The sequence below is a fragment of the Felis catus genome (assembly GCF_018350175.1).
Source record: "Felis catus isolate Fca126 chromosome X unlocalized genomic scaffold, F.catus_Fca126_mat1.0 chrX_random_Un_scaffold_80, whole genome shotgun sequence".
Lineage (NCBI taxonomy): Eukaryota > Metazoa > Chordata > Mammalia > Carnivora > Felidae > Felis > Felis catus.
Genome location: NW_025408530.1, coordinates 10,972 through 37,623, shown reverse-complemented (window position 1 = coordinate 37,623; position 26,652 = coordinate 10,972). Strand labels below are relative to the sequence as shown.

General features: G+C 41.9%; 1 protein-coding gene across 1 annotated transcript; it reads right to left on the bottom strand.

Annotated features, from left to right (window-relative positions):
* Positions 1-10,063: 10,063 nt before the first annotated feature.
* Positions 10,064-20,556, bottom strand: LOC105260238 (synaptonemal complex protein 3-like). The gene is made up of 9 exons (XM_023249731.2): positions 20,402-20,556; positions 17,747-17,915; positions 17,192-17,261; positions 17,004-17,038; positions 15,234-15,351; positions 14,232-14,331; positions 12,635-12,733; positions 10,666-10,770; positions 10,064-10,532 (listed from the first exon to the last, which is right to left on the bottom strand). Exons 2-9 carry the CDS (start codon positions 17,874-17,876, stop codon positions 10,479-10,481), a joined length of 711 nt encoding a protein of 236 aa, XP_023105499.1. The 5' UTR covers positions 17,877-17,915; positions 20,402-20,556; the 3' UTR covers positions 10,064-10,478.
* Between the last annotated feature and the right edge of the window lie 6,096 nt (positions 20,557-26,652).

The window sequence follows — 26,652 nt, the reverse complement described above, 5'->3', positions numbered from 1 at the left end:
AACAAACTAAGGATAGATGGGTGGTGGGGGAGAGGGGAAAGTGGGTGATGGTCAGGGAGGAGGGCACTTGTTGGGATGAGCACTGGGTGTTGTATGGAAACCAACTTGACAATAAATTATATTTAATAAAAAAAAGAATCAAGTGGATAAGATGATCCATTCTGTGGATCTCAGTCAGCCTCTTTATCCTGCCAACCTTTTCATTGTTCAATGGGGTCATCAAAATAGTGGTCATTGTCACGGGATGGAAGATATGCATGGACACAGTAACATAAGGCTCCCCTGGCTATGGGCACTGTTGGATGTTCAATCTGCCAGCATCAGAGGTCAAAACTGAGTCATTAATATGGCACCATCTTCCAGGTGATCAACCTAGTGGCAGGTTGATTACATTGGGACACTTTCAGATTGGAAGGGGCAGTGTTGTTTTTACTGTAATGGACACTTACTCTGGATACAGTTATATCTTCTTTGCCCCCAGTGCTTCTTCAAAAACTACCATCTGAGGATGTAAGGAATGCCTTATCTTCTATCTTTGTATTCCACACAGGATTGCTATAGTGCTTGGATGTTAAGTGAAACACTCATATAGATGTTGCTGTGATGGATTGTGTATGGCTTTAATTAAAGGAGATTACCCTCAAGAATGTGTAAGGCCAAAAAGTAAGGTTTCTGAGGAAGGAAGGAATACTGCCTGACTTTAACATGGAGTTTCTCTGCGTTTCCATACTGCCAGCATGTGCTATATGTTTCTTCCTCATGACTACAACATCAACGCCCATTTCAGTTTCTAGATGGCCAGGCTACCATATATATTTAAGATTCAAGACTGCATGGTCGGGGCGCCTGGGTGGCGCAGTCGGTTAAGCGTCCGACTTCAGCCAGGTCACGATCTCGCGGTCCGTGAGTTCGAGCCCCGCGTCGGGCTCTGGGCTGATGGCTCAGAGCCTGGAGCCTGTTTCCGATTCTGTGTCTCCCTCTCTCTCTGCCCCTCGCCCGTTCATGCTCTGTCTCTCTCTGTCCCAAAAATAAATAAACGTTGAAAAAAAAATTAAAAAAAAAAAAAGACTGCATGGTCAATTTTTCCCTGAATTTCTCACTAGCCAGCTTGCCCTACAGATTTCAACTTACCATCTCCCAGAATCATGGGAGCAAATTCATTAAAATAAATCATTTAATAATATGCAGGTGGCCAACAGACACATGAAAAGATGGCCAACATCACTAATCATCAATGAAATGCAAATCAAACCCACAATGAGATACAACCTTACACCTGTCAGAATGGCTAAAATAAAAAATACAAGATGGGGCTCCTGGGTGGCTCAGTCAGTTAAACGTCTGGCTCAGCTCAGGTCATGATCTCGTGGTTCATGAGATCAAGCCCTGTGTCAGGCTCTGCACAGATAGCACAGAGCCTGCTTGGGATTCTCTCTCTCCCTCTCTTCTGCCCCTCCTCCACTCATACTTTCTCTTGCAAAATAAATAAACATTTAAAAAATAAAAATTAAATTAAAAATACAAGAAGTAACAATTGTTGGTGAGGATGTGAAGAGACAAGTGGCATCATGTACTGTTGATGGGAATGCAAACTGGTGAAGCCACTGTGGAAAACAGTATAGAGGTCCCTCAAAAAATTACATGGAGAACCAGTGAATGATCCAGGAGTTATACTTCTGTGTATTTACCTTAAGACAATGAAAACACTAATTTGAAAAGATATGTACACCCTTATGTTCATTGAAACATTATTTACAATAGCCAAGATATGGAAGAACCTAAGTGTCCATTGATAGACAAATAGATAAGAAAGATGTGGAATGTATGCGTGGGCTTGAACACACACACACACACAGACACACACACAGTAGAGTATTACACAGCCATAAAAAAGGGTGAGTTTGTGCCATTTGCAACAACATGGATCTATGTGGAGGGTATTATGCTACGTGACCTGAGACTGAGAAAGACAAATATCATATGATTTTGCTCATATGTAGAATCTAAAAAACAAAACAAATGAATAAACAATTTTAAAAAAGCATAATCAGACACATAAATACAGAAAACAAACTAATGGTTGCCAGAGGGGAAGGGGTGAAGAGATGGACAAAATGGATGAAGAGGAATGGGAGATACAGACTTCTAGTTATGGAACCAATAAGTCACAGGAATAAAAGGCACAGCATAGGCAATATAGCAATGATATTGTAATAGCACTGTATGGTGACAGATGGTGGCTGCACTTCTAGTGAGTATAGCATAACATATTGAGAAGTTGAATCATTGTGTTGTGTATCTGAAACTAATATAACATTGTGTATCAACTAAAATAAAAAATTATGCAACAGGGATGGAGTAAGTCATCCTTATCTTACAAAACCAGGCACTGAGGATCACCAAAGTTGGTGTTGAGTAGTATGTTCCAGATCACCCAGTATTTGAGTCTAAGTTTGTCTGGCTCCAAAGCCCATATGGTCCCCAGTACATCATATGGCCAAAAAGATCAGGGAAGGCCTGAGAGGTTTTCTGAGGTTTTGAGTATATCGAATAAGGGTATTGGGAGTGTTTTTAAATTTTTTTTAATGTTTATTATTTTTGAGAGAGAGAGAGAGAGAGAGAGAGAGAGAGAGAGGGGGAGGGGGAGGGGCAGAGAGAGAGGGAGACACACAATCTGAAGCAGGCTCCAGGCTCTGAGCTGTCAGCACAGAACCCAATACGGAGCTCACACTCACAAACGGTGAGATCGTGACCTGAGCTGAAGTCAGACGCTTAACCAGCTGAGTCACCCAGGCGCCCCTAGGAGTGTTTCTAGAACGTGTCAAACATGCACCTAAGTGATACAACAGTATAACAGTCTTCACATGTTCGTCACCCGGTTTCAACAATTATCAAAATACAGTTCATTCTGTTTCACATATATTACGCTCTCCAACTCTGCTACTGCTCCTGTCTCCACTCAATTATTTTAAAGCAAATCCTAGGTATGTTTTTATTCATAACCCACACTACAAAATAAAAATACTATCAATATACACAATAACAAATTCATTAATGTTATCTGATACCTAGTCAACATATTTCTCCAATTAATTTCCTTTTACCATGGGCTCGTTTACATCAGAATTCAAACAGGATGTCCAGACTGCATTTCTTTAATATGTTTTATAAATTTCCTTTAATACATATCATCTCTTGCTTTTCCTTTATCTTATCTTATCTTTTTTTTTTTTTTTTTTTTTGTGGAAGAGACTAGGTCATTGTGTCATTGAATTTTGGAAATCCTGGATCTGGCAGATCACACCCCTGCTGTGTTTCTCAACATATTCTTCTGTCACTAGCATGTACCCTGAACTGACAGAACTTGAGGCTTCATCATCAGATTCAGGTTTGGCTCCATGGCAAAAATATGTCAGAGATGGTGCTTTGTACTTCCTATTGCATCTGCAGCCCAATAGGAGATACTTAATGTCTCTGTGTCTCTTTTTCATTGTGATGTTAAGATTGACCAGCGGGTCCAGGTGTTTTGAGCCCTCCTTGTTCATTACAAAGTTCCCTATCAGTAGGTTGATCATATGTCATCCAAATGGAGACTATTTTGTAGAGGGGGTAAAGTAAGGTGTAGTATTAGTAATGATGATAGAACAACCAATGTAAACCAGGACTTGTCCCAGGAAAATCATGGTGTATGTTCATCAGACATAGCAACCTCCACATCATGGATTTAGCAGCCAGTGAGGGTTATTGCCTAGATCCATTAATTCATTAGGTGTTGCAAAATGGTGATTCCCCCCTCCACACACACATGCACACACACACACAAACACACACACACACACACACACACACACACACACACACTCTTCATGGGTTTTTTGGTTGCATTTACTGTCTGGAATTATACCATAAGGCATAACTTTGTAAATATTTGATTTTCCTAAAATTATGGTTCATATAAGAAAGCTAGAATTAATGCTTTGTTCTATCCCTTTCAGAGTGATGGGATGGTGACTGAGCTAGCTCCAATCACTTAGAGTGAGCAAGGGTCATTTGTGGATTTTTTTTTTTAGTATTATAATGAACTCATGAGTGTCAATATATTTGTGATTCAAACCATTGCATTTATTATTCCTTTGATGCTCACATATTTCTGCATTTGCCCATTAGGAACCCCTGTGTCCCACCTCCTGTGTCCTTTTGACATAACCTCAACACACATCCTGACTTTCGGATATTATAAGATGTTCCAGGCTTATATATATATTTTTTCCTCCCAAGATTTTACAGGCTTATATTATTTATATTCCACCCCGTATCTGGCACCAGCTATTTCTCCAAGGAGCTCTTGTTTGTGTTCAAGATCATAAAATAGACTCTAAGTTACTCACTGCAACTGAATCATTGCTTCTAGGCCTTGGCAGGCTATAAAGCTAATGATCAATGTTGACAATTATTTTTCCAGTCTGATAAATGAGGAATAATCTCTGTAGGAATGGCTCCCCTTGTTTCTATTTATTCCTTTTCAAGATTTTCCTGTCAGGGCACCTGAGTGGTTCAGTCAGTTGAGCGACCGACTCTTGATTTTGGCTTGGGTCATGATCTCACGGTGCTGAGATCGAGTCCGGAGTTGGGCTCTGAGCTGGGCATGGAGCCTGCTTGGGATTCTCACTCTCCTTCTCTCTCTGAACCCCCTCTCAAAATAAATAGGTAAACTTTCTTTTTTTTTTTAAGATTTCCCTGTCCATCTGTACTAATCTTCCCCCCTTAAATGGACTGCAAAACCAACTGGTCTAGTTCCAGGAAAAAAAAAAAAAACCTTTATGATATTGGAAGGTCTGAACATGTTTTTCTTACTAGGAGTAAGTAACATTTTCATATATTTAAAAACCAGTTCATACTCATTTCTGTGAATTATTTATTCACAATTTTAATGTGTTCTTCTATTATGTTTTTGACCTCTTCTCAATTGTTAGTAGCTCTTCTAAATCATAAGAGAATCCTAGGTTGTAAAGTAATATTTGCATGGTTTCATTTTCTACAACTGGACCTCTGACCCATTTAGAATTTATTCTGATACACAGTGTAAGGAACAGATCCAATTTTGTCTGTTTCCATATCGCTATTCAGTTACAACACCCCTCCCCGCCATGACACATTTTTAAAAGTCCATTATCCCCCACTGATTTGATATGCCATATTTATCGTATGGCAAATTTCCATGTGCATTTGAGTCTATTCATACATGTTCTCTTTTGCTTAATTGTTCTATTCAGGCATGAATACTATGCTATTCTGTTATATAGATTTGTAATAGGTTTTAGTATCTGTAGAGGTGGCTCCCCCCATTGGTCTTTCTTCATTTTCAAAGTTTTTCTGTCTATGCGTGCACATTTGTTTCCCCAAAATCTATATTCACACCAACTTGTCTAGCCTCAGAAAAAAAATCTCATGGAATTTTTATTGTGATTGTATTAAACTTACAAATTTACTGCAGAAGAGCTGACTCTTTATGATGTCGAGTCTTCTGATCCAAGAGCTTGGCATATCTTTCCATCTGCCCAAGTCTATTCTTGTGTCTTTCAGAATGATTTTGTAGTTTTCCTTATTTATATTTTGGTTATTTCTTGTCAAATGTATGCCTAGGCATTTCATTTTTGCCATTATTAATGGAATCTTCCTTCTTATTTTCTAGCTGGTTATCCTTCTATATACGAAAACTTTTGGTTTCTGTATGTTAGTTTTATTGCCTGTTACTTTACTAATATCTTCCACTGTTTATAGCACTTTTTCCATTAATTATTTCTTTCTAATTTTGTGTGGGCATTTCCTGTCTCTTGTGTAATTACATCAGCACATAGCTCCACCACAATGTTAAATAGTAATGAGATATTAGGCATCTCTTTTTGTTTCTGACTTTAGTGGTAGAGTCTCTAGTTAATGTTTCCCCATTAAGCAAGTTACTGGCTTTTGGGCTAAGATTTGTATATTTCATTAGTTAAGGTAGTTTATCCAGCTCTATTATTTGCGAGCAGTCCCTAAACACAACACTGGCAAAACGCAATTCTGAACAACAAAAAAAAGTGGCTGTTCTACAGGTGTAGGCTGTTCAATACCAACTTCCACTGATTAGAATACCTATATGAAAGAAAACAAGTTGGAGGACAGGTATAAAGGGCATATGCTAAGCAATGCCATCATATTCACATCATATTTACTAGAAGACCACTTGGCAATAAATCTAGCTGGAGTATTATAGTTAAAGTTCCTTTCCTTGGGACACTAAATAATAGAATTTAACGACAAGGATATTCTAGTGTTTGTTAAGAGAATTTTTTTTTTTTTAAATCTGGAGCTAGAACTTCACTGGGCCCAAACACTTAAGATTTTACTTCTATTATTACATATTTGCTACTTAATAATTCTCCAACTTTCAAATACCTTTACCGTCATTTATTAGTATTGATTCTGCTTACAGATTAATAGTTAAACACACAGGCTCTGGAATCACATGGTTTGGTAGAATTGAAATCTGGCTACACATAACTGTTAAGTGACCTTCAGTAAGTCACTTACCCTCATTTTCCTCAGTTTCTTCAGCTGTAAAACGAAGCCACAGAACTTCCACCTGGGTTCCGAGACTTTCAAGCTTTAACATTTCATCCTAGCCTTTTACCTCTTGTGACTCAGTTTCTGTAATTGTGAAATGTGCTGCCTATTTCATACAACTCCAACGAGGTTCAAATATGATGTACAGGAAGTACTCTAAAATGTAATATTTTGGGGGCACCTGGGTGGCTCAGTTGGTTGAGCATCTGACTTTGGCTCGGGTCATGATCTCATGGTTCGTGGGTTCGAGCCCCACATCGGGCTCGCTGCTGTCAGTGTAGAGGCCACTTCGGATCTTCTGTCTCTCTCTCTCTCTCTCTCTGCCCCTCTTGATCTCTCTCTCCCTCTCTTTCTCTCTCTCAAATTTAAAAAAAATTAAAATAATATTTTCAGCCAAAAATTTTAGGGTACCATTTGATTTTTGAGATAAGTAGGCAAACAGCTCCTGCTCCAGGAAAGACAAATAAGAATATATATATATATATATATATATATATATATATATATATAATCTCAAACGATGCAGCAACCATCCTTCTAATGGTTACTGCATCGTTTCCTCCATGACATGTTTGGTGCTTCCTGCGTGCAAATTTCAAGACACTTTCATTTTAATGTCTTCAAGACATCGTATCATCAAACACCTCATCAGGTTCACAAACTGAGTGACTGATTAGAAGCTGTAGGAGAAGAGAAGACATCCCCACCCTAATTGTCAACATTTAGGTTCACAGGTAGCAATCTGTACATTAATCAGAAACACTCCCCCGCACCAAAACAAAACACATTTCAATCTTGAAGATAAGTGAACCACTGTAGTCAAAAGAGTAATCTCTCTGTCTCTGAAATATCCCATTTTGAAGGATTAGAAAAAAAATCCTGGACATGAATAATTTTAGCCATACTTACTCTGATTGCTACAAAGGGTGATGCATACTTTGATTGCTATAAATTGAAATGTTAAATCATGATACTGCATAAGTGCATGCTTGTAATAGTGCAATTGTTGAGCCAAACAGTATTAGAGGAAGTGACTTCTTGATATCAGCTACTTTTCAAAGAAGGTCTCTAGTTACTATGGAAGAAAAGAGAATATGTGCATTCGTCTGCCAACTAGAATTCTACTGGGTATTTACCCAAAGAAAAAGAAAATGCTAATTTGAAAACATATATGCACCCCTACGTTTATTGCAGCGTTATTTACAATGGCCAAGATACGGAAGCAACCCGTGTCCATTGGTAAATGAATGAATGAATAAAGAAGATGTGGTATATACAGGCAATGGAATATTACACAACCATAAAAAAGAATGAGATCTTGCCACTTGCAATAACGTGAATGGACCTAGAGGGTATTAAGCTAAGTGAAATAAGTCCGATTGAGAAAGACAAATTCCCTAGGATTTAACTTACATCTGGAATCTAAAGTACAAAACAAATGAATAAATGAACAAACAAAAAGCAGAATCAGACCTATAAATACAGAGAATAAACTGGGGTGGTGGGTGGACAAAATGGGTGAGGGAGAGTGGGAGATATGGCTTCCATTTACGGAATGAATAAGTGAAGGGGATAAAAGATACAGCATAGGGAATACAGTCAATGATACTACAATAGCATTGTATGGTGACAGGTGGTAGCTACACTTGTGGTGAGCATAGCATAACATATAGAGATGTTGAATCACTATATTCTACACCCCAAACTAATGTAACATTGCGTGTCAACTATCCTCAAATAAAAATAATAAAGCTTTTTTTTTTGTTTTTTTAATAAAAACACTGGCTGCAATTTCCTGAAATTTGTATTTAGTAAAAGAAACCTGTCCTACCGTTTTTGGGGAGAAAAAAATGAATTTTTACATTTGCTTTAGGGTGACTTTCCTGATATTCTGAGTTAAAATTTCACTGCCACAAAAAAGTGGACATTAAATGTTCCCTTTTATGAAAAATAAAACAATGGCTAAAGCACAGGTGACATGTAAGAAAACTGTTCACCAAGAGAAAGAAAAAAGTAACACAAGAGTGAACCTAAATGTAACCCATGGACTATGGGTAATATCGATGTGTCAATGATTAAGTTTGTCGCTGTGGGTGTGTGGGGGCAGGGAGTATATGAGAAATCTCTGTACCTTCTGCTCCATTTTGCTGTAAACCTAAAACTGTTTAGAACATATATATAATTGTAATATGCACACAGATGATATATAATGGCAAATTATGTATAAATACATAAATAGTTATAACGGCAAAATATTTCTTCCCCTTAGAATATCAGCCAAAGTTGCTTCAAGTACATATTTACTCATTTGAGGTTGCCAGGGGATGGAAATAAATGTCAACTCTTTGATCACTAAGTACATTATGTACTGATTATCGTGTCTGCACTCTCACATAAAATTAGATGGCTTAGTATGAATATTAGAACTTTCACGAGGACCTTTGGAGTACTTACTTGTGCCTCTGTAGCTACTGGAAAACTTCCCAAATAAGGACCTTCTTAGAAGTTTGGAACAGAACTTCAGACGCATATACCAACACATGCTTTGGCTTAACAGGAAAGTTCTTTACAAACATGTGAAGCTGAGCAATTAAATTCTCCCCATAATGTCAAATACTGGATAATGGTGGAGGACTCATTCATTCCTGTATACGTTGTTGCAGTTAGAAAAAGAGATTCCATATGGGCTTATTTTTTAAAAACTTGGAAAGCCTTAAAACAAACAGAAGGGTGGTATACAGGGGTCAGGATTAGCGTTAAAAAAATGCAGAAAGACAGGAGAAAATAAATCCTCTCCTCCGAATGGAAATGCTTTATTTTGAATGATTCATGAAAGCAACTTCAGGAACTGAGAAAAAAACACATTTTACTGACTTATTCCAAATATATTCTGAAACAATGTCATGTTTATTAAATAACATGCCCAAACGAAGATGGTGTTATGTTATTAAATGTAAAAAGAAAATGCCCATTACAAAAAGAAAGGTTTAAGAATTAATTATTCAAGTTGTTAGTTCTCAAATATAAAATCAACGTTCCACACACTCAATGAACATTAAACTTGAAAACAAGGCACTATAGGTAATTTATCTTTAAAGAGAGATGTGAAATACTTAAACCATAAGTCATTAGGTATATGTACATATTAATGAAATACTTTCAATCAATGCTAAGGGCAAGTGTCATTTAATAGTGAACCAACACCAATTAAATGACATTTTGGTGTCTTTGTGGAAACGACATTTTCACAAACCCATGTCTCAGCACTGACACTTATGTATCTAGTTCTGTGCCCCCAATGATTTTAGGCAGTTTAATTTATTCCCAAAAAACCCCACAATCTTATGTTTGCTTTTAATAATTTTTATAAGGCAGTAGAGTAGATTTTCTGAAATCATATTTTTTTATTAGAATTGGCTCTGTAAACTAATGAGTAAAACACAAGCGGGCACACGGGTAAGAGAGATTTTATACCCTTTAATTTTATTTTTCCTTTAGGAAAAGCAAAGTAACCTTCTTTCTGTACATGTGCTCTGAACCTTTTGGGACTGATACAGATCCACGGAGGCCAAGCCTCAAATTAAATCATCCTGTTGCTAAAAGTTAATTAACAGTGTTAAGTACACAAAGTCATCATTACTAACGAAGGGCTGAAAGCTTAATACATATAATTGTGGAATTGCTGCTACCCACGTAACTGTTTGGGGCTTGGGGTTTTAGCAGGAAAAGATTCTTGCACTAAACAAGCAAGCTATGGTAAACAAGATGTACTGATTTCAACTACAATTTTTAAACTACCGCAATGTGGTTCAGTGTAGCTAATGTTATGCTTCTATCATAGCACTTAGGTTCAAGTTCTTTCTTCAAAGTCATCAGAATAACAGGGATTGAAGATACTTTTCAACAATTGCCAGCTCTTGCTGTTGCTGTTTCAAGGAAGGAAATATTAAACATTTACATGCTATTTAGGTCATTGTTATATACACTTCAGCAAACAAAATACCCCAATGCTCACATCCCTCGTTAGTTCTTAATATTAAATATGCACTAAGTACTTACAACTTCCATCATAATTTTGTTTTGCAACTTGGTCATTTCTTCTCTAACTGCACTTTGTTCATCAGTAAGAAGACGTTCATGGTCCTTCTCTAAGTCCTGCATACTCTAAAACAAAAAGCCTAGTTTAGTTATAAACCACCACTTTTCATCTCACGCACTAAACATGTAAAAGCAAATTTCAAAACTAACATCTCTTAATATGCAAAGGATGCCTGTTATTTATTCCAAGTAAGATATTATACCTAATACATGGAGACCAAAATACCCACCTAAGAAATTTTTTAAATGTTGTGTTTGAGTCAAATATTATTAGTATAGAGGCACAACAGTAGTAGGCTCAAAACAATGGGTTAATAAACAGTTAATAAACAGTTAAGGTCAAGGTGGAGGGAAAAAAAGAAAAAGACTGACAGTCCCACTGAACGAGATGCCATCATTTTAAAACTCTCTAATAAGCTTTCTAGACACCATGTAACAGTGCATTTATAATGACTCATAATCAATGTAGCATGATTCCACTGGAGGGAATAAAACGATCTGTGACACGACCTCTTTAAGTTATGAAAAACAAACATGTTCTAAATCTTTACTATTCACCCAACAAATGGTGATCTACTGCAGCCTACATAAAAAGTGCTGTGGAGGAATTTAAAAATGAATACACGATCTCTTCCTTCCTTATTCCAGTGAGAACAAAAAAACATGTAAACAAAAACAACACAAAAACTTTATAACAATTAAGGTAACACAACTTGCCGTGACTATGTAGTGGAAAATAAGATTGATTCTGATTTAGTTGGCAAAAGAGTAAGATTTTGGTAGGTAAACGGAAGAGGCAATTGAAAGTATTCTAGAAACAAGGAAGTAATGGTGCGTTAGTTCAGAGAAAGCAACCAACCTGGAGGGGTGGGAGGAAAGAACGAACGTTAAGTGTAAAACTACAAAGGGAGCCTTGTTATGGGGGAAGCGGGGCACAGACTTTGAATACCTGAGGGCCTAAAATGGGAAGCTAACGACAGGTTCTCAGGAGGGAAGGTCTATGCTTTGGAAGATCATATTGCAGAATGGTGAGGGATGGACTGGAGAAGAGAACTCAGATGAGGGTTTAGTAGCATAAGCAAGGAATGACGAGATCCTGAACTAGGGAGCAGCAGTTGGAATTCGAAGAAAGATACTAAGGTACCGTTGCAGAGGTAAAGGACACCTCCCCTCCGCCCAACACACACCAAGAAAAAAGAGGAGGAATGTGCAGGATTCTACTGCCTCCTAAATAAGTATATATCTGCATGAAGAAGAGGTCTGTGTCACTGAGTACAGTTGGTCAATGTGCAAATATCACAGCAGATCATTCTCAATTCACAAACGTTTGGTCCTCCTCTGGCTTTTTCATTCTGTTATATTGTATTTAGACCTTCTCTTATGATTTTAAGTTTGCATATAAAGTCATTATTAGTCATTAATATTCCAAAAGCAACTATGCCACAAAACACTCATGTAGCGCATTTGGAAATAAAAGCAGTATTCATCAATTACCACTGCCTACTCATATTTAACAGAAACCGTCAATACAAGTAAAAGGCACGTAGAAGTGCTTTATAGACTTCTTAGTTTCCACTATATATTTATTGCTGATCTCCTCCGAACTGATTGTTGCACAAAAAATTATGATTAAAGTGTTGATAAAGTACCACTTTTCTACACGATACATGTATTTCTAGGTAAAATCCCCAGCTTACAGTTCCCTGTTTTAAATGACTCCCACAAAAGTATTAATTAATCCCCAAAATCAAAACACATTTACCAATTATGTTAAATACAGAGCAATGAACTCCAAATGGAAAATGGTTAACGGTTCAGATGTACAACCTAACTGGGTTTTTTCCCCCACATAGATTCAGAAAGAAACAAACTATCTCCTACTTTTGTACACATGTTATGTTTTATAAGAATGTATTATGTTGCCAAATACCTCTAAGAATTGCACATATAAATTTTTAATTTTTTGCAGTCTCTGATTCTGAACAGCTCTAGCTTGTTGAAGAACCTTTCGTTGCTCTTGAAACATACTCTACAAATATAAAAGAAAAGGATGATAAAATGTGGGTGACATTTAATATTTAGAGAAACATAATTATACATCATGTCTAAAAGGAATATTCTTTAAATCAATACTTGTTAACATTTCCTGTTGTAACAACCTTTATGACCGAGTTTAGATAACTGTGTTCACCACTAATACACAAAAACAATACGATGATCCTACCTAGTAGTCATTAAGTAGGAAATTTTTTTTCTTGCCAATATGGAAAACAGGTTTTAGCTCTTGATTTCAAAACCCACAAATGACCCTTCCAAGAATGTGTTTACTACAAGTAGTCAAAAATCTATACACTGATCCTTCCTAACAGTAGTTACAGAGGGGATATTCTTTTCTTCACAACGTTCAAAACATGTATTAATTCTTGGTCATTTCAGTATGTACACAGATGATCCCAGCCTTTCCGCTCCTTGACCTGATCTCCAACAACAATTTTGTCCTCTTCCCTACTTCAGTCACTCACTTACATAGTCACACCCTGGATTCTGTCATTCCCAATAACTGCAACATCTACATTATATTAATAAGAGCAAAAACTTATATAGGAGCTGTGTGCCAGGTACTGTTCCGAACCATTTTAAATAAACATTATATATGATCTCATTTAATCCTCAAAACAACTCTACGAGGCAGGTGCTTTTGTTATGTCTCCTTCCATAATAGGTGAGGAACCTGGGTGAGGCACAGGGATAAACAATTTGCCGCTGATTTCACAGCTAGTACCGGTCAACCAGGATTGGATCCCAAAAACTGGTTCCAGAGTCCAGGCTCTGGACCACTGTACTATACTGGTTCTCCATTTTTTCCCCCAATATTCAACCTCTACCTCCCTGTTTGTAGTTCTCTCCCTTTCTTACTATAGTCCAACACTCTTTCAGGATTAACATCCCATGGATCCTATGACTTTTCATTGCCCCTGATCCCCACCCTCATATTCTCCCTTTTCCTCCTTCCTGGCCTAAATGCCATGGTCAATCATTATACCTATGCCCTCGCACATGTACCTTACCCCCTTTTCACTCCGCCAATTTGCGTGGCTAAACCCCAACCCTGGAAAATCCAACTCTCCAGCTGCTCTGCCACAACCATGCAATGTGGTCTCACTTTAAATTCATGGTCACTATGACACCAACCTAAGTTAGACCCACAATGCTGCTTGGCAATGGCATTTCCCTAGTCCATTCACTGGCCTGCTCTCAGGAAACAATTCCAGGACTTCTTCTCTGCTCCCGAGAGGCAACACCTCCTCCACCACTCTAACTCTTAACTGGTGACCTTCCTGTATCCCTAAATAGACAGAAGCAATTCAGAGAGGACATTCAGTCTCCCACCGCTACATCTTCTACCCACCTTTACCCATCTGGGCTCATGGTCCCTACATTCTCTCCTGTGTTTTTGCATGACCTATTGCTACTTGAGACTTTGATACAATAAATAAATCAATTTTAAAGCCAAAGCTGATACCAACGGCTAGTTTTTCTTGTTGTTTCTGGGCTTTCTGCATGTCTACATTCCACTCCCAAAACAAAGTCAGAAACTGCTGAGAATATTTGAGATGAAGATTCTGCCTGTAAAACATAATAATGAGCACTGTCATAATTCATAAAGACATGAAAGAATTAACCGTATTCAAAACAAAATTGATTTGACACAATTTACGCTACAAAAGGAGAAGGCAGTAATAGCATAACAGCAGCTGAAATAGCAGTCTCATGGGAAGCAGAAAGGTGACATGAACAATTTACTCTTATTCCAAAAGTATTGTTCCTAACTGACCAACATAAAAGCTATCTCACATGCCTTACCTCTTAAAAGCTAATGAGGATTTACTCTACTATCAGTTTTCCAGAAAAATTCATTTTATCTAAAAGCAGTTTACTTTTCATTTCTTCTTACTGAATAGCATATATGTTCTGATATGATAAGTAGATTCATTCAATGAGGATATTATATCCATTTATCATAGAAGATTTCCAAACAGGAATATTTCACTTAAATATATCCCCCGAACAATGTTTTTTTTGTTTTTTTGTTTTTTTTAAAGAACGGTGAACACAATTTACCTAAAATATGCAAATTACTTACAATATAAGATTAACCTTTTCTACATAACTGAATACAGTTAACTATCACAAGAATAATGGTTTAAGACATTTACCTGAAGTTCAGCTAGTGTAGGTCTAGAATGAATATAAATTAATGTTATAGGAAGAAAACTCAATTGTTATTTGAAAGGGAAGAAAGGTCATCTCTATTGGCTTCTAGGAAATACATCTCAGAATCTGTTAAGGAGTGAGGTTACAGAACTAAGGAATTTATCTGCTTAGAAAAAAAAAAACAAGCAAAATATGTTTTTCGCTGGAAAATTCAATATAATAGAATTTGTCTTAGGTTATTTGTGCCAATGAATACAAAGAAATGATACAAATGTCATCGTGACTCAAAAACAAAAACACTCCAACAACTTCACCTTTGTTCTTGTTGTAGTTTCCAAACATGCTCACTTGTTTCGTTAGTGGTTTTGATAGAAGCTTTTGTACCCATTTCGAACATTTTTCTCTTTGTGAGAAGAGGCTGTTTAATGTCAACTGTATGGAAAATAGATATTCACTGAAATTTAAATGTTGAAAGTTATTTCGTTTTCATATATTCAAATCAGTACGGGTAAATGTTGCCTTGGCGATGTGCAAAGTACATTTACAATTTATAATACAGACATCATAAATGTGCAATCACTATGTTGTATACCTGGAACTAATATAATGTCGTATGTCAATTACACTTCAAAAAGCAAAGTAAGTAAAATAAAATTTATAATTCAGGCATCATTTCAAAAAGCAAGATTTGCTCACTATTTTCTGTAAAATCTTTCCAGTGCTAGTATCCCAATTCTAATTTTTCTAACTGCAGGTCACCTTTTAGTTTAGAGATAATGAGAAGGGCTTAATAATCAATATATTTTTCATTATCAAAATGTGTATAAAGAATCTCAAAGACAGACTTTAATTTCCTTCTGAAAATTTGCTAACAGGCACATTTTTCTAAACTTATAAAATATCCTCCAACTCAAGGGACACGTTTACATGGGTAAATGTCCTCCAACTCAAGGGATACATTTAGATGGGTTACCATTAGAATGCATTTTATAAAAAGCACAAAAGTATTTTCTTAAAAATGACCCTCAAAAAGGATAAAAATAATTATATCGCACATTAAAAAATTATTTTTCAAGCAATCTAGTGAGTGATGCTTTTAACTGCATTTTACTAACAGAGACAAAGGTCGTGGGTGTAAAATTCTAGTTTAAATAAATGAATTCAAAAACATTTAAAAAAATATTTTCATGGAGCTTTTTATATAACACTTTCATCCATAAGTGCCGCATTTCACAGAATCTGAATACTTCAAATAACGCTTTGCAGAGCATATGATTTGACTTTATGGATCTACAGTCCATAGTTATTTTTCAGTAGTCATGAAGGATCTGCACTACAATAAAAATATTTTATACACCCAGAATCCATCTATAATAAGAAGTTTATTAGACAGCTCACAAAGCAAGCACTTTGTCGCCACCAAATAGAGCAAAGCCTTCAAAAGATACTTGCTTGTAAGGATGATCTCTATGGAGAGCCATATATTGACTCACACTCTGCTAAGTGTACTGTCCTATAGCGCAGATGGTGTAAGTGACATCTGACAGAACAACATAAAATTTAGGAGTGTGGATATGATTAGACACTTCTCACTAGCTAGCAGAGTTATTTACTTTGCAACTACACAGTTTGTTAATGAAAAATAAAAATAAAGAGTTATATTAGAGGATTCGATTTGTGCTGCTACTCCAAAGCACACTGGAAAGTTATGAAAGGTAGCGAAATTAAGAAAATTTAAAATTGGCAATACACGTTGATACACCACCTAAGCTGTGCACAGAAAAGGCAGTATAAACTTTTCTCACACAGTCTTACACAGTACATTAAGTGTACACGTGCATAAAATAATGGCATCATTCTTACCTCATGACTGTTAGTACCGTTTTCAGTTTTCCACATCAACAGTTCAAAAGGTCAGTAAAGAAACTTACAAAGTTGAATCACACTATAAATACTGGTATAAAGTGCTCTATACTAGAACAAGGCATTAAAACCAGTCTTGGAATCCACTCACTAACATTCCCATTTATAAAAGTTGTATGGATTAAACAATTGTTTTGACTGCAAATATCACTTAAGCATACCTCCAAGCCTTTCCTGCATCTTCTGTACTTCATTCCTGTGAAGAAGTTACATGGAACATTATTGAGTAAGGATAAGCAAAGATCATATTTGCTTTGGAGGAAATGTGTCATTCTAGGATTTTATGGAGAATAATTGTATGAGCCATGTTGCCTAGAGCTGGCAGGTGATAACACTATGAAGACATTACCCCACATCGTCCTCAAATGTTCCTGCAGAAGGACTGTTCTCCCCGGGCTTATCCGGTACTGGATTGTTTCCTGCATTGAAATAAAAGTGGAAAGCATTTTAAAAGGAAGTATGGTATTCTGATCAGTTTTCAGGGGGCGGTAGCCTCGCCGTGTGGAGTTTTTTAGGCCTCTTGCAAGCAAAAGTCTTTACGGCAGACATATGAAAGGAAGGAACCACGTATGCACAAGGTCAGATGAAACTGGATGGGGGACGAGGACCATGCTCTGGAGACGGTGTTGCAAACCTTTCAGGGTTAAGGTCAGACTACACCACCCGGCACGTGTGAGACATTCTGGAAAGAGCAACTGTGGGCGAGCAGAAGTGCTGCTATCTAAGCTTCTGTAATCCTGGTCTGGGATGGGAGGATCGAGTGGGCAACGTCCGGTACATGAAACCGCTTTACACACACGCACGTGTTTTACTGCTTACAATGCCAAGGACTCAGAAGCAGCGACCTGCCCCGCGGGTGGTATCTACAGGTGCTGCATCTGCAAAGGTGTCAGATAGAGTGTACCTTCAGGAACAGCCTCCGGCCCACTCAGGTCTCTTCTCTCTTGTCCCCAAAAGTCATTGGCTGCCATAGCCGGAGCCTCCACCGGGGCCTTCGCAGCTCTCCTCAGGCGCTTCCTCCGAGGTGGCGCCATCCCAAGGTGTCTTCCCAGGTACAGACAGCTCTCCTGCACCTTGTGAGTGCAAACACGCGTGAAAGAAATGGGGACATGGTCAATGAGCGATGCCAGGCAAGGGTCCTCTGCGCAGATCAGAGCATGAGCGCCCTCGTTGTCTCTCGTTGGGCCAGGAGGGGACAAAGACAATGGTGACAGCAGACCCCTGCCCCCCGTGGCTGTGACCCCCTCTCCCTGGCTGCGACCTGCCCCAGGACACCTGAGTGTCAGGACCCTCTGCCAGATTCTTGCCCCTATGTTGGCACAGCGGCTGTCCCCTGCTCTCGGTCCCCAAGGGACAACGTGCTGGTCTGGAGGCCTAAACTTGACCGTGACCAAAAGAAGTGTCCCCTCCAAATGGGTGGGGAAGAAACCGTTCTGCACCTGTCCGGGGACAGTCAGGTCAGGGGTCTCCTCGACATGCCATCTGGACCCCAGGACAACCAAGCAGTCCTGCAGGGCAACCAGCTGGGCAGGAGGGACAGACGCAGATGCTGCCTCCTCACCAGGTGTGGCCCTGTCCTGAAGAGGGGAACGTCGGGCTCGCTTCCCATCCTGCAGACCCTGCCAGCCCTGCCCTCGAGAGCCTCATCCTGTCCTGTCCTTGTCCTATCCTGTCGTGTCCTGTCGGAGCCCCGGAGGAATCCGTGGGGACATCACTTCAGAGGTCAGCTCAGCTGCCGCCACCCCCCACTGTCCTTGGGGGCCTTGTCCTCGTCCTATCCTAACCTGTTCTCGTCCTGTATTGTCCTGTCGGATTCCCGTAGGACTCCGTGGGGACATCAACATAGAGGTCAGGACAGCCGCTGCCACCATGCACTGCCCTCGGGGGCCTTGTCTTGTCCTGTCCTGTCCTATCGGAGACCTGAAGGACTCCATGGGAACATCACCGCAGAGGTCAGCTCAGCTGCCGCCTCCACTCACTGCCTCGCGGGCCATGTCCTGTCCTGTCCTGTCCTGTCCAGTGGGAGTCCCGGTGGGATATCTGTGGGGATATCATGCAGAGGTCCATAGAGCTGCCACCTCTATACACTGCTCTCAGGGACCTTGACCTGTCCTGTTCTGTCCTATTGGAGCCCTGAAGGACTCCGTGGGGACATCACCTCAGAGGTCGGCCCAGCCACCGCCACCCCACTGCCCTCGGGTTCTCAACCTGTCCTGTCCTGTTCTCTTGGAGCCCTGGAGGACTCCATGGGGACACCCCTCAGAATTCAGCCCAGGCACCACCATGCCACATGCCTTCGGGGTCTCGCCCTGCCCTGCCCTGTTCTCTTGGCCCCCTGGAGGACTCCGTGGACATCACCTCAGAGGTCAGCCCAGCCATCACCACCCACTGACGTCGGGGTCTCAACCTGTCCTACCCTGTCCTGTTCTCTGGGAACCCCAGAGGACTCCATGGGGACATCACTTCAGAGGTCAGCCCAGCCACTGCCACCCCACTGCCCTCAGGGTCTCGTCCTGCCCTGTGCTGTTCTCTTGGAGCCCCGAGGACTCCGTGGGGACACCAACTCAGAGGTCAGCCCAGGCACCACCACCGTGCCACACCGCCCTCGGGGGCCTCATCCTCCCCCTATCCTGTCATGTCCTGTCAGAGACCAGAGGACTCCCTGGAGACATCACCTCAGAGGTCAGCCCAGCCACCGCCACCCCACCCTGCCCTCAGGGGCCTCGTCCTCTTCCTGTCCTGTCATGTCCTGTCAGAGACCGGAGGACTCCGTGGGGAAACCAACTCAGAGGTCAGCCCAGACACAGCCATCCCACAGTGCCCTGTGGGGCCTTGTACTCATCTTGTCCTGTCCTGTCTTGTTGGAATGCCAGAGGACTCCGTGGGGACATCACCTGAGAGGTCAGCCCAGCCCCTGCCACCCCACACTGACCTCAGGGGCCTCGTTCTCATGCCTTCCCCTCCTGTCCTATCATGTCCTGTGGAGCCCCAGAGGACTCCGTGGGGACACCACCTCAGAGGTCAGCCCAGCTACCACCACCCCACTCTCCTTGGGGTCTCATCCTACCCTGTCCTCTCCTGTCCTGTCCTCTCCTGTCCTGTCAGAGCCACAGAGGAGTCCACGGAGACATCACCTCAGAGGTCAGTCCAGCCGCCACCATCCCACATTGCCCTCGGTGGCCTCGACCTGTTCTGTCCTGTCGTGGCCTGTCACAGCCCAGAGGTCTCCGTAGGGACATCACCCCAGAGGTCAGCCCAGCTGCTGGCACCCCGCAGGACCCTTGGGGGCCTCGTCCTGTCTTCTACTGTCCTGTCCTGTCCTGTCACAGCTCCAGTGGACGCCATGGGGACATCACCACAGAGGTCAGCCAAGCCGCTGCCGCCCCACACCCTGGTCCCCTCATGGCTGAGAAGGCACCCCCCCGCCACCTCCCATGGCAAGGCAGGACTACCGGGCCCGCCTCCCCACCCGCCTGGCCTCCCTGAGGGTCTTCCCTATGCCCCACCCTCATCCTCTGTCTCTCTGTCCCTCCCTCCACCCCTCCACAGGCACAGAGACCTCCACACGGAGTCCTCTGCGAAGCTCCTCTGAGGGCCTCGCGATGGCGACGAACGGCCCAGCGGCGCCTGGGCAGGAGCGTCGCTGATTGGTTGGCTAGGTGCACGTGACGGGGGCGGGACCTTCGCCGAGACACGCCCCCTGAAGGGACTGCCCAGGACCTTGGCGTCTGCGCCAAGGGTGGAGGCCAGGGCTCGGGGTTTCCCGTTCTACTGCCGAGGACGTTTCGCAGGCCATCTTCCTGGGAAATCACAAAAGGACACCAGAGTGGGCGACAGGTGCACAAGCCTCCACCTTCCCGATGTGGGGGAATTAAGACATTATGCTCAGTGAAATATGCTAGTCACAGAAGGACAAACGGTGTACGTATGAGGTACCCAAATTCATAGAGAAAGGGAGTAAAGTGGTGGTTGCCAGGGGGTGGGAGGAGGAGGGAATGGGCAATAGGTGTTTCATGGGTTCAGAGTTTCAGTCCGCAAAGATGAGAAAGGTTGAGAGATGGATGGCAGTAATGGTTGTACAATGGGAATGTACTTAATGCCACTGAGCTGTACACCTACAAATGGCTGAACAGGTACAATTTGCATTGTTTCTACTTTATTGCGATAAAAAGGCAGAGGGAAACGCTGCTGTAAAGACTGATGTCTAGCTCTACAAAACTGTAAGCAAGTCATCCTACCCAGTGGAAGAAAGGTCATAACACCCACATAGATAAATGTGGTGGGAAAGGAAATTGCATTGGCCAATGAGCATAAAAAAGAGCTCATTCTTCTTAGCGTGGGAGAAATGCTGAAGAGGATTACCACCGCCACCACCACCGCCACCGCCACCAGCACGGACACCATCCCCATCCTCCCCCCCCCACCACCCTTCCCCAGCCAATTGTAATCTGATTATACCCAGTATTGGTGCGTATATGGAACAATCAGAACCCAACCTGCTGGTGGAGTCACATACGTTGGAAATAATTTTGCTCTACTGAATACTCAGCTAGCCTATGACCTAGGAATAGGTCACTAACTGCTTTAACCTCTTTGGCTCCTTCCGACGCTGCAAAGCATATTGCACGGATGCCAGGCATTGGAATATTTCTAGTATCACTGCTTTTTAGGGCTCTAAAGTGGAAAGTATCCACGTGTCCATGGACAGGAAAATGGATGAACGAACCGAGGAGTGGTTCCACAACGGTGTGTGCTACCACAGGCAAAATGAAAGCACTGTGGCTCCACAGAATAGTATAGTCACTGTTAGGACACCATGTTGGGTGAGAAAGAATGTGGCGGAATACTACGCACAACGCGATACAGTTTATTGTAATACCCAGGCAACGCACCAGGAAGCAAGGATATTCAAGGATACACACACGGGTCTTCCACAAAACCAAACAAAACCAAAAGCGGTAGAAAAGGGAGGGGGGTGGTTTACACAGAACACTCAGGAGGATGGCCATTCCTCTGCAAGCGGAAGCAGTGGGTGGAAAGGGCCCCGGGAGGAGACGGAGTAGGAATTGTTAAATTCCCCCACATCGGAAAGGTGCACCTGTCGCCCACTCCCGTGTCCTTTTGTGATTTCCCAGGAAGATGGCCTGCGAAACGTCCTCGGCGGTAGAACGGGAAACCCCGAGCCCTGGCCTCCACCCTTGGCCCAGACGCCAAGGTCCTGGGCAGTCCCTTCAGGGGGCGTGTCTCGGCGAAGGTCCCGCCCCCGTCACGTGCACCTAGCCAACCAATCAGCGACGCTCCTGCCCAGGAACCGCTGGGCAGTTCGTTGCCCTCCCGAGGCTCTCAGAGGAGCTTCGCAGAGGACTCGGTGTGGAGGTCGTCGTGCAGGTAGAGGGATGGAGGGAGGGACAGAGAGACAGAAGATGAGGGTGGGGCATAGGGACCCTTAGGGAGGCCAGGCGGGTGGGGAGGCGGGTCTGGTGACTCTGTCTGGCCATGGGAGGTGGGCGGGGGCGTCTACTCAGCCACGAGGGGACCAGGGTGTGGGGCGGCAGTTGCTTGGCTGACCTCTGAGGTGATCCCATGGAGTCCTTGAGGACTGTGACAGGACAGGACGAGGACGAGGCCCCCGAGGGCAATGTGGGGTGGCGGCGGCTGGGCTGACTTCTGAGGTGACGTCTCTGAGGCATCCGCCGGGGCTCCGGCAGGACAGGACAGGACAGGACAAGACCCTGTGGGCAGTGTGGGGTTGTGGCAACTGAGCTGATATCTGAGGTGATGGCCCCACGGAGTCCTTGGGGGCTCCAACAGGACAGAAGACAGGACAGGACGAGGCCCCCGAGGGCTCATGGGATGGGGGCGGCTGGGCTGACCTATGAGGTGATGTCCCGCCCAGAGTCCTCCCGGGCTCCGTCAGGACAGGACAGGACAGGACAGGACAGATCGAGGCCCCCAAGGGCAGCATGCGGTGGCGGCGGCTGGGCTGACCTCTGAGATGATTTCCCCATGTAGTCCACTTTTTTTTTTGGGGGGGGGGGGTTCCAGTCATCTGTGGATGGACACTTTGTTTCCACGTTTATCTATTGTGAAAGTGCTGTATGAGCACAGGTACACAAATATCTTTCTGACACTCTGTATCTGTTTGATTCTCTTCTTTCACGTCTTTTGGGTATATACCTAGCCATGGAATTGATGGATTGTGTGGTAGCTCTATTGCTTAGTTTTTGAGGTTCTTCCATACTGTTTTCCATAGTAACTGTACCAGTTTCCAATCCTACCAACAATGGGGAATTGTTCCTGTTTCTCCACATCCATGCCAACACTTGTTATTCCGGGTTTTTTGGTCTTTGTTTTGTTTTTGTATTTTGTTTGCTTGATAATGGGCATCCAAATGAGTGTGAAGTGCTGTCTCCTTGTGGTTTTGATTTGCATTTCAGTAATTATTAGTTATGTTGAGCCTCTTTTCATGCGCTTATCGCCATTTGTATACTTTCTTTGGAGAAATGTCCATTCCAGTCCTTTGACAATTTTTTAATCAGATGACCTTTGCTGTAGTTGTGGTGGTGGTTGTGGTTGATTTGCGGGACCTCTTTATATGTTCAGCATTTTAATCTCTTATCAGAGAGATTGTTTGCAATCGTTGTTATCAATTCCATGGATTGCCTGAACACTTTGTTGAGAATGTCCTTTGATGCCCAAATGTTTTAAATTTTGATGTTGTCCAATTCATCTATTTGTTTCCTTGCCTCCTGGGCCTTTGCAGATAAAATTGTCTGAACCCTAAGGTCATAAAAGTTTTCTCCTATGTTTTCTTATAGATGTTTTAAGGTGTGATCTTGCATTTTTTTAGTCTTTGATCATGTTGAATTGATCTTTGTGCTTGCTCTCAGGTAGTGATCTAATTTCTTTTTTCCTCCCATGAAAAAATAATTGTACCACCCTCATTTATTGAATGGCACACACTTCCCCACTATCAGCTATGCCATGTCTATCATATGCCAAGTTTCACTCTGTCCCTGATTCCGCTTCCCTATCCTGGTCCACCAGTCATTTCATTTATCCTGTGCCAAAAACCACAGCTTGGAGTAGAATGAAGACTCTAAGCCAGAACTGTCTAACTCTGAATCCTCAAATATTAGCTGATACTAGGATGCCTAAGATCCTTCGGTGAATTCCTCAGAGCCTCCACAAGAGGGTCTACCCTATGTATGAGAACCCTTAGCATCTGGACTCGTTTAACTTCCCTTTTATCCACTCCATCCTGAGCTTCTTGCAGTTTCCTCAAGCACACCATTGCTGTTTCACCACTGGGCCTTTGAACAAGCTCAGTCGACTTCTCTGTCAAGTCTTGGTTGGCACTCCTTCCTTTGCCTGATACTGTGATTTGTGCTGCCTCTCTCCTCTCACTACACTGTAATCCAATCATCTGTGTGCTAATGAGACTGTACTATTGTGCCTCACCTTGATCATGCTGGAAACCTGTACGATTCGACCGAGCAGATTTGAAACTTACAATTCAAATTGGTTACTGTTTGCCCGCAAATAAAAACAACATTTCTGCAAGCTTTACTGCCCTTCGAAAGTATACATACCCATAGCTCATTTAATCATCTTAATAACCCTCTGGAAGATGAATTAGTGTAAGGCCAGTTTATAATTTAAGAGGATGAGGATCAAAGAGCACAAATGTTTACCCAAGTTTGTAGAGCTTCACAGTAGAGCTAGGACCAGACCTTTGGTATTTTGCCCCACTGCTCTCCCCTGGCCCGCACCTGTGACCGTTTTGGGTTACTTTGTTGCTCTGGAAATAAACCTCATCTTCAGCTGTAAATCATGATCTCTAGCAGTGTTTGTGTGTTTGAACAGTGTGACGGCAGATGTGGGAGTCCTTTAAAAAGTTGTAGGTTTCAATGTAAATTTCAAAACAAGTTACTTGAGGAAGGTACTGTCTTTAACGTTTTGGAATGCACCTAAACGTCATGAAATGATAAACCCATTGAAGAGTTCATGGACACCAGACCAGGTGAAAAGACAAAGGGGCTATCCTCGATAGAGCAAAGATCAGCAGTTCAGCAACCTGAAAGTAGTGTGCATCCAAATTTTCAGGGACATTCTGATTCTTTATGGCTAGCACGAGGACAGGAATCTGGATTTGTAAGAAGCTACCACAAGGGATTTGGATAATTAATAAATACAGTGTAACATAAGTGCTATGGCAGGCCGTGCATCTACCTAAGCATTCTACCCTTCATCCTTTTCATCCTTGCTAACAGAACCTTGACCCCGTTATGTGTAGAGGTGAGCACGTGGCCCAGTCCAGCCCCTGGGCTGGCCATGATACGTGTCCCAGATGACACTGGTGGCATTCCTAGGAAAGCTTCATGAACTGGAAAGATGCAGCTGGCTTCCCCCTTTGATCTTTACCCTTTGTCCTGCCAGCGATATAGATACAATGCTTGTGACCTTGGAGACAAAAGCCACATTTAAGGACAGAGGGGCAAGAAAAGAGAAGATCCTGGCTCCTTGTGTAGCACCAGCCCTGAACAGTGTATTCCTACTGCATGTTAACCGGAATAAGTGAACCTCCTATGTGTCTAAGCCACCATTTGAAATGCAGTCAATTGCAATTCATAATGATAGAACAGTGCATACCTGAAATTTATTTTTACCCAACTTGCATCAGGTGTGGTACACTATTACTGTGACATTTAAACCCAAACATGTATAACTCCAAACTAGTTCGTTTATTTCTCCTGTAACGTTACCGGGAAAGTCAGTATGTCCTCATGGTGGGCATTATCCATGCACTTCTACAGGGACCCAGGCTGTCAGAAAGTCTGCCACATCCAACATGTGACTTCCACGGGTGCCCTGGACGTGGCCTCCTTTGCAGTTTGCTAGAAGGGGAAAAGGGCACGGAGGTGTGCCAGGTACGGGGATTTTTTTTTTTTTTTTATGAGTTAGGCCTGGCAGTGGCACACACCATTTCCACTGACACCTCATTGCCTACATCTCAGTCACACGGTCACATCTAACAGCAAGGAAAGCTGGGAAATGATGCCTACACAGGGGCCCAGGAAGACAAGGAGAGCCAGGACTTAGGTGGGGAGCTGGAAGCCCCCGCAATCTATGCCTTTCTAAAATTAATGTAAAACTTGACTGCATTGGGTTTTCTTAAAGGGAAACTCACAAAAATCCTAGAAGCATGAACTGAAAGTCCAGCATGAAATTAAACGAGGCCTTCCCACTTACAGACTGTGAGACAAAGTCCAGCATGAAATTAAACGAAGCCTTCCCACTTACAGACTGTGAGACTTTGAACCAATTTCTTGACCTCCCTAAGCCTCAGTGACTTTCTTACTATCTTAAAGGCATAACAGCAGTATTGTTCTCATAGTATTTTGGATGAAATTAAGTGAAATAATGCATAAAAAATCTTATGGGCACTCAATAATATAAAGCAAGCACTCAAATATTGATAACAGCACAATAATATTAATGTTTATAATTAGTTATACCACAATTGTGATTATATTATAATAATTTTTATATTGTCATTATTATGGCCACATTTTTAGCCACTGGTATACAATTTCCTGAACATCAAACATTGACTGCAAACTAGTGCCTGCTATATATTTCAGAGCCTAAAAAATGAATGTTTTGATCATCAAGATTAAATATAACATTAAAAAATTTGGGATGGGAAATATAATATATTTCAAGTATATGAATTATTTAGGGTGTGTCAAATGTCACAGGGCATTTTTATTCTTTTTATAAAAGTTTATTTATTTATTTTGAGAGACA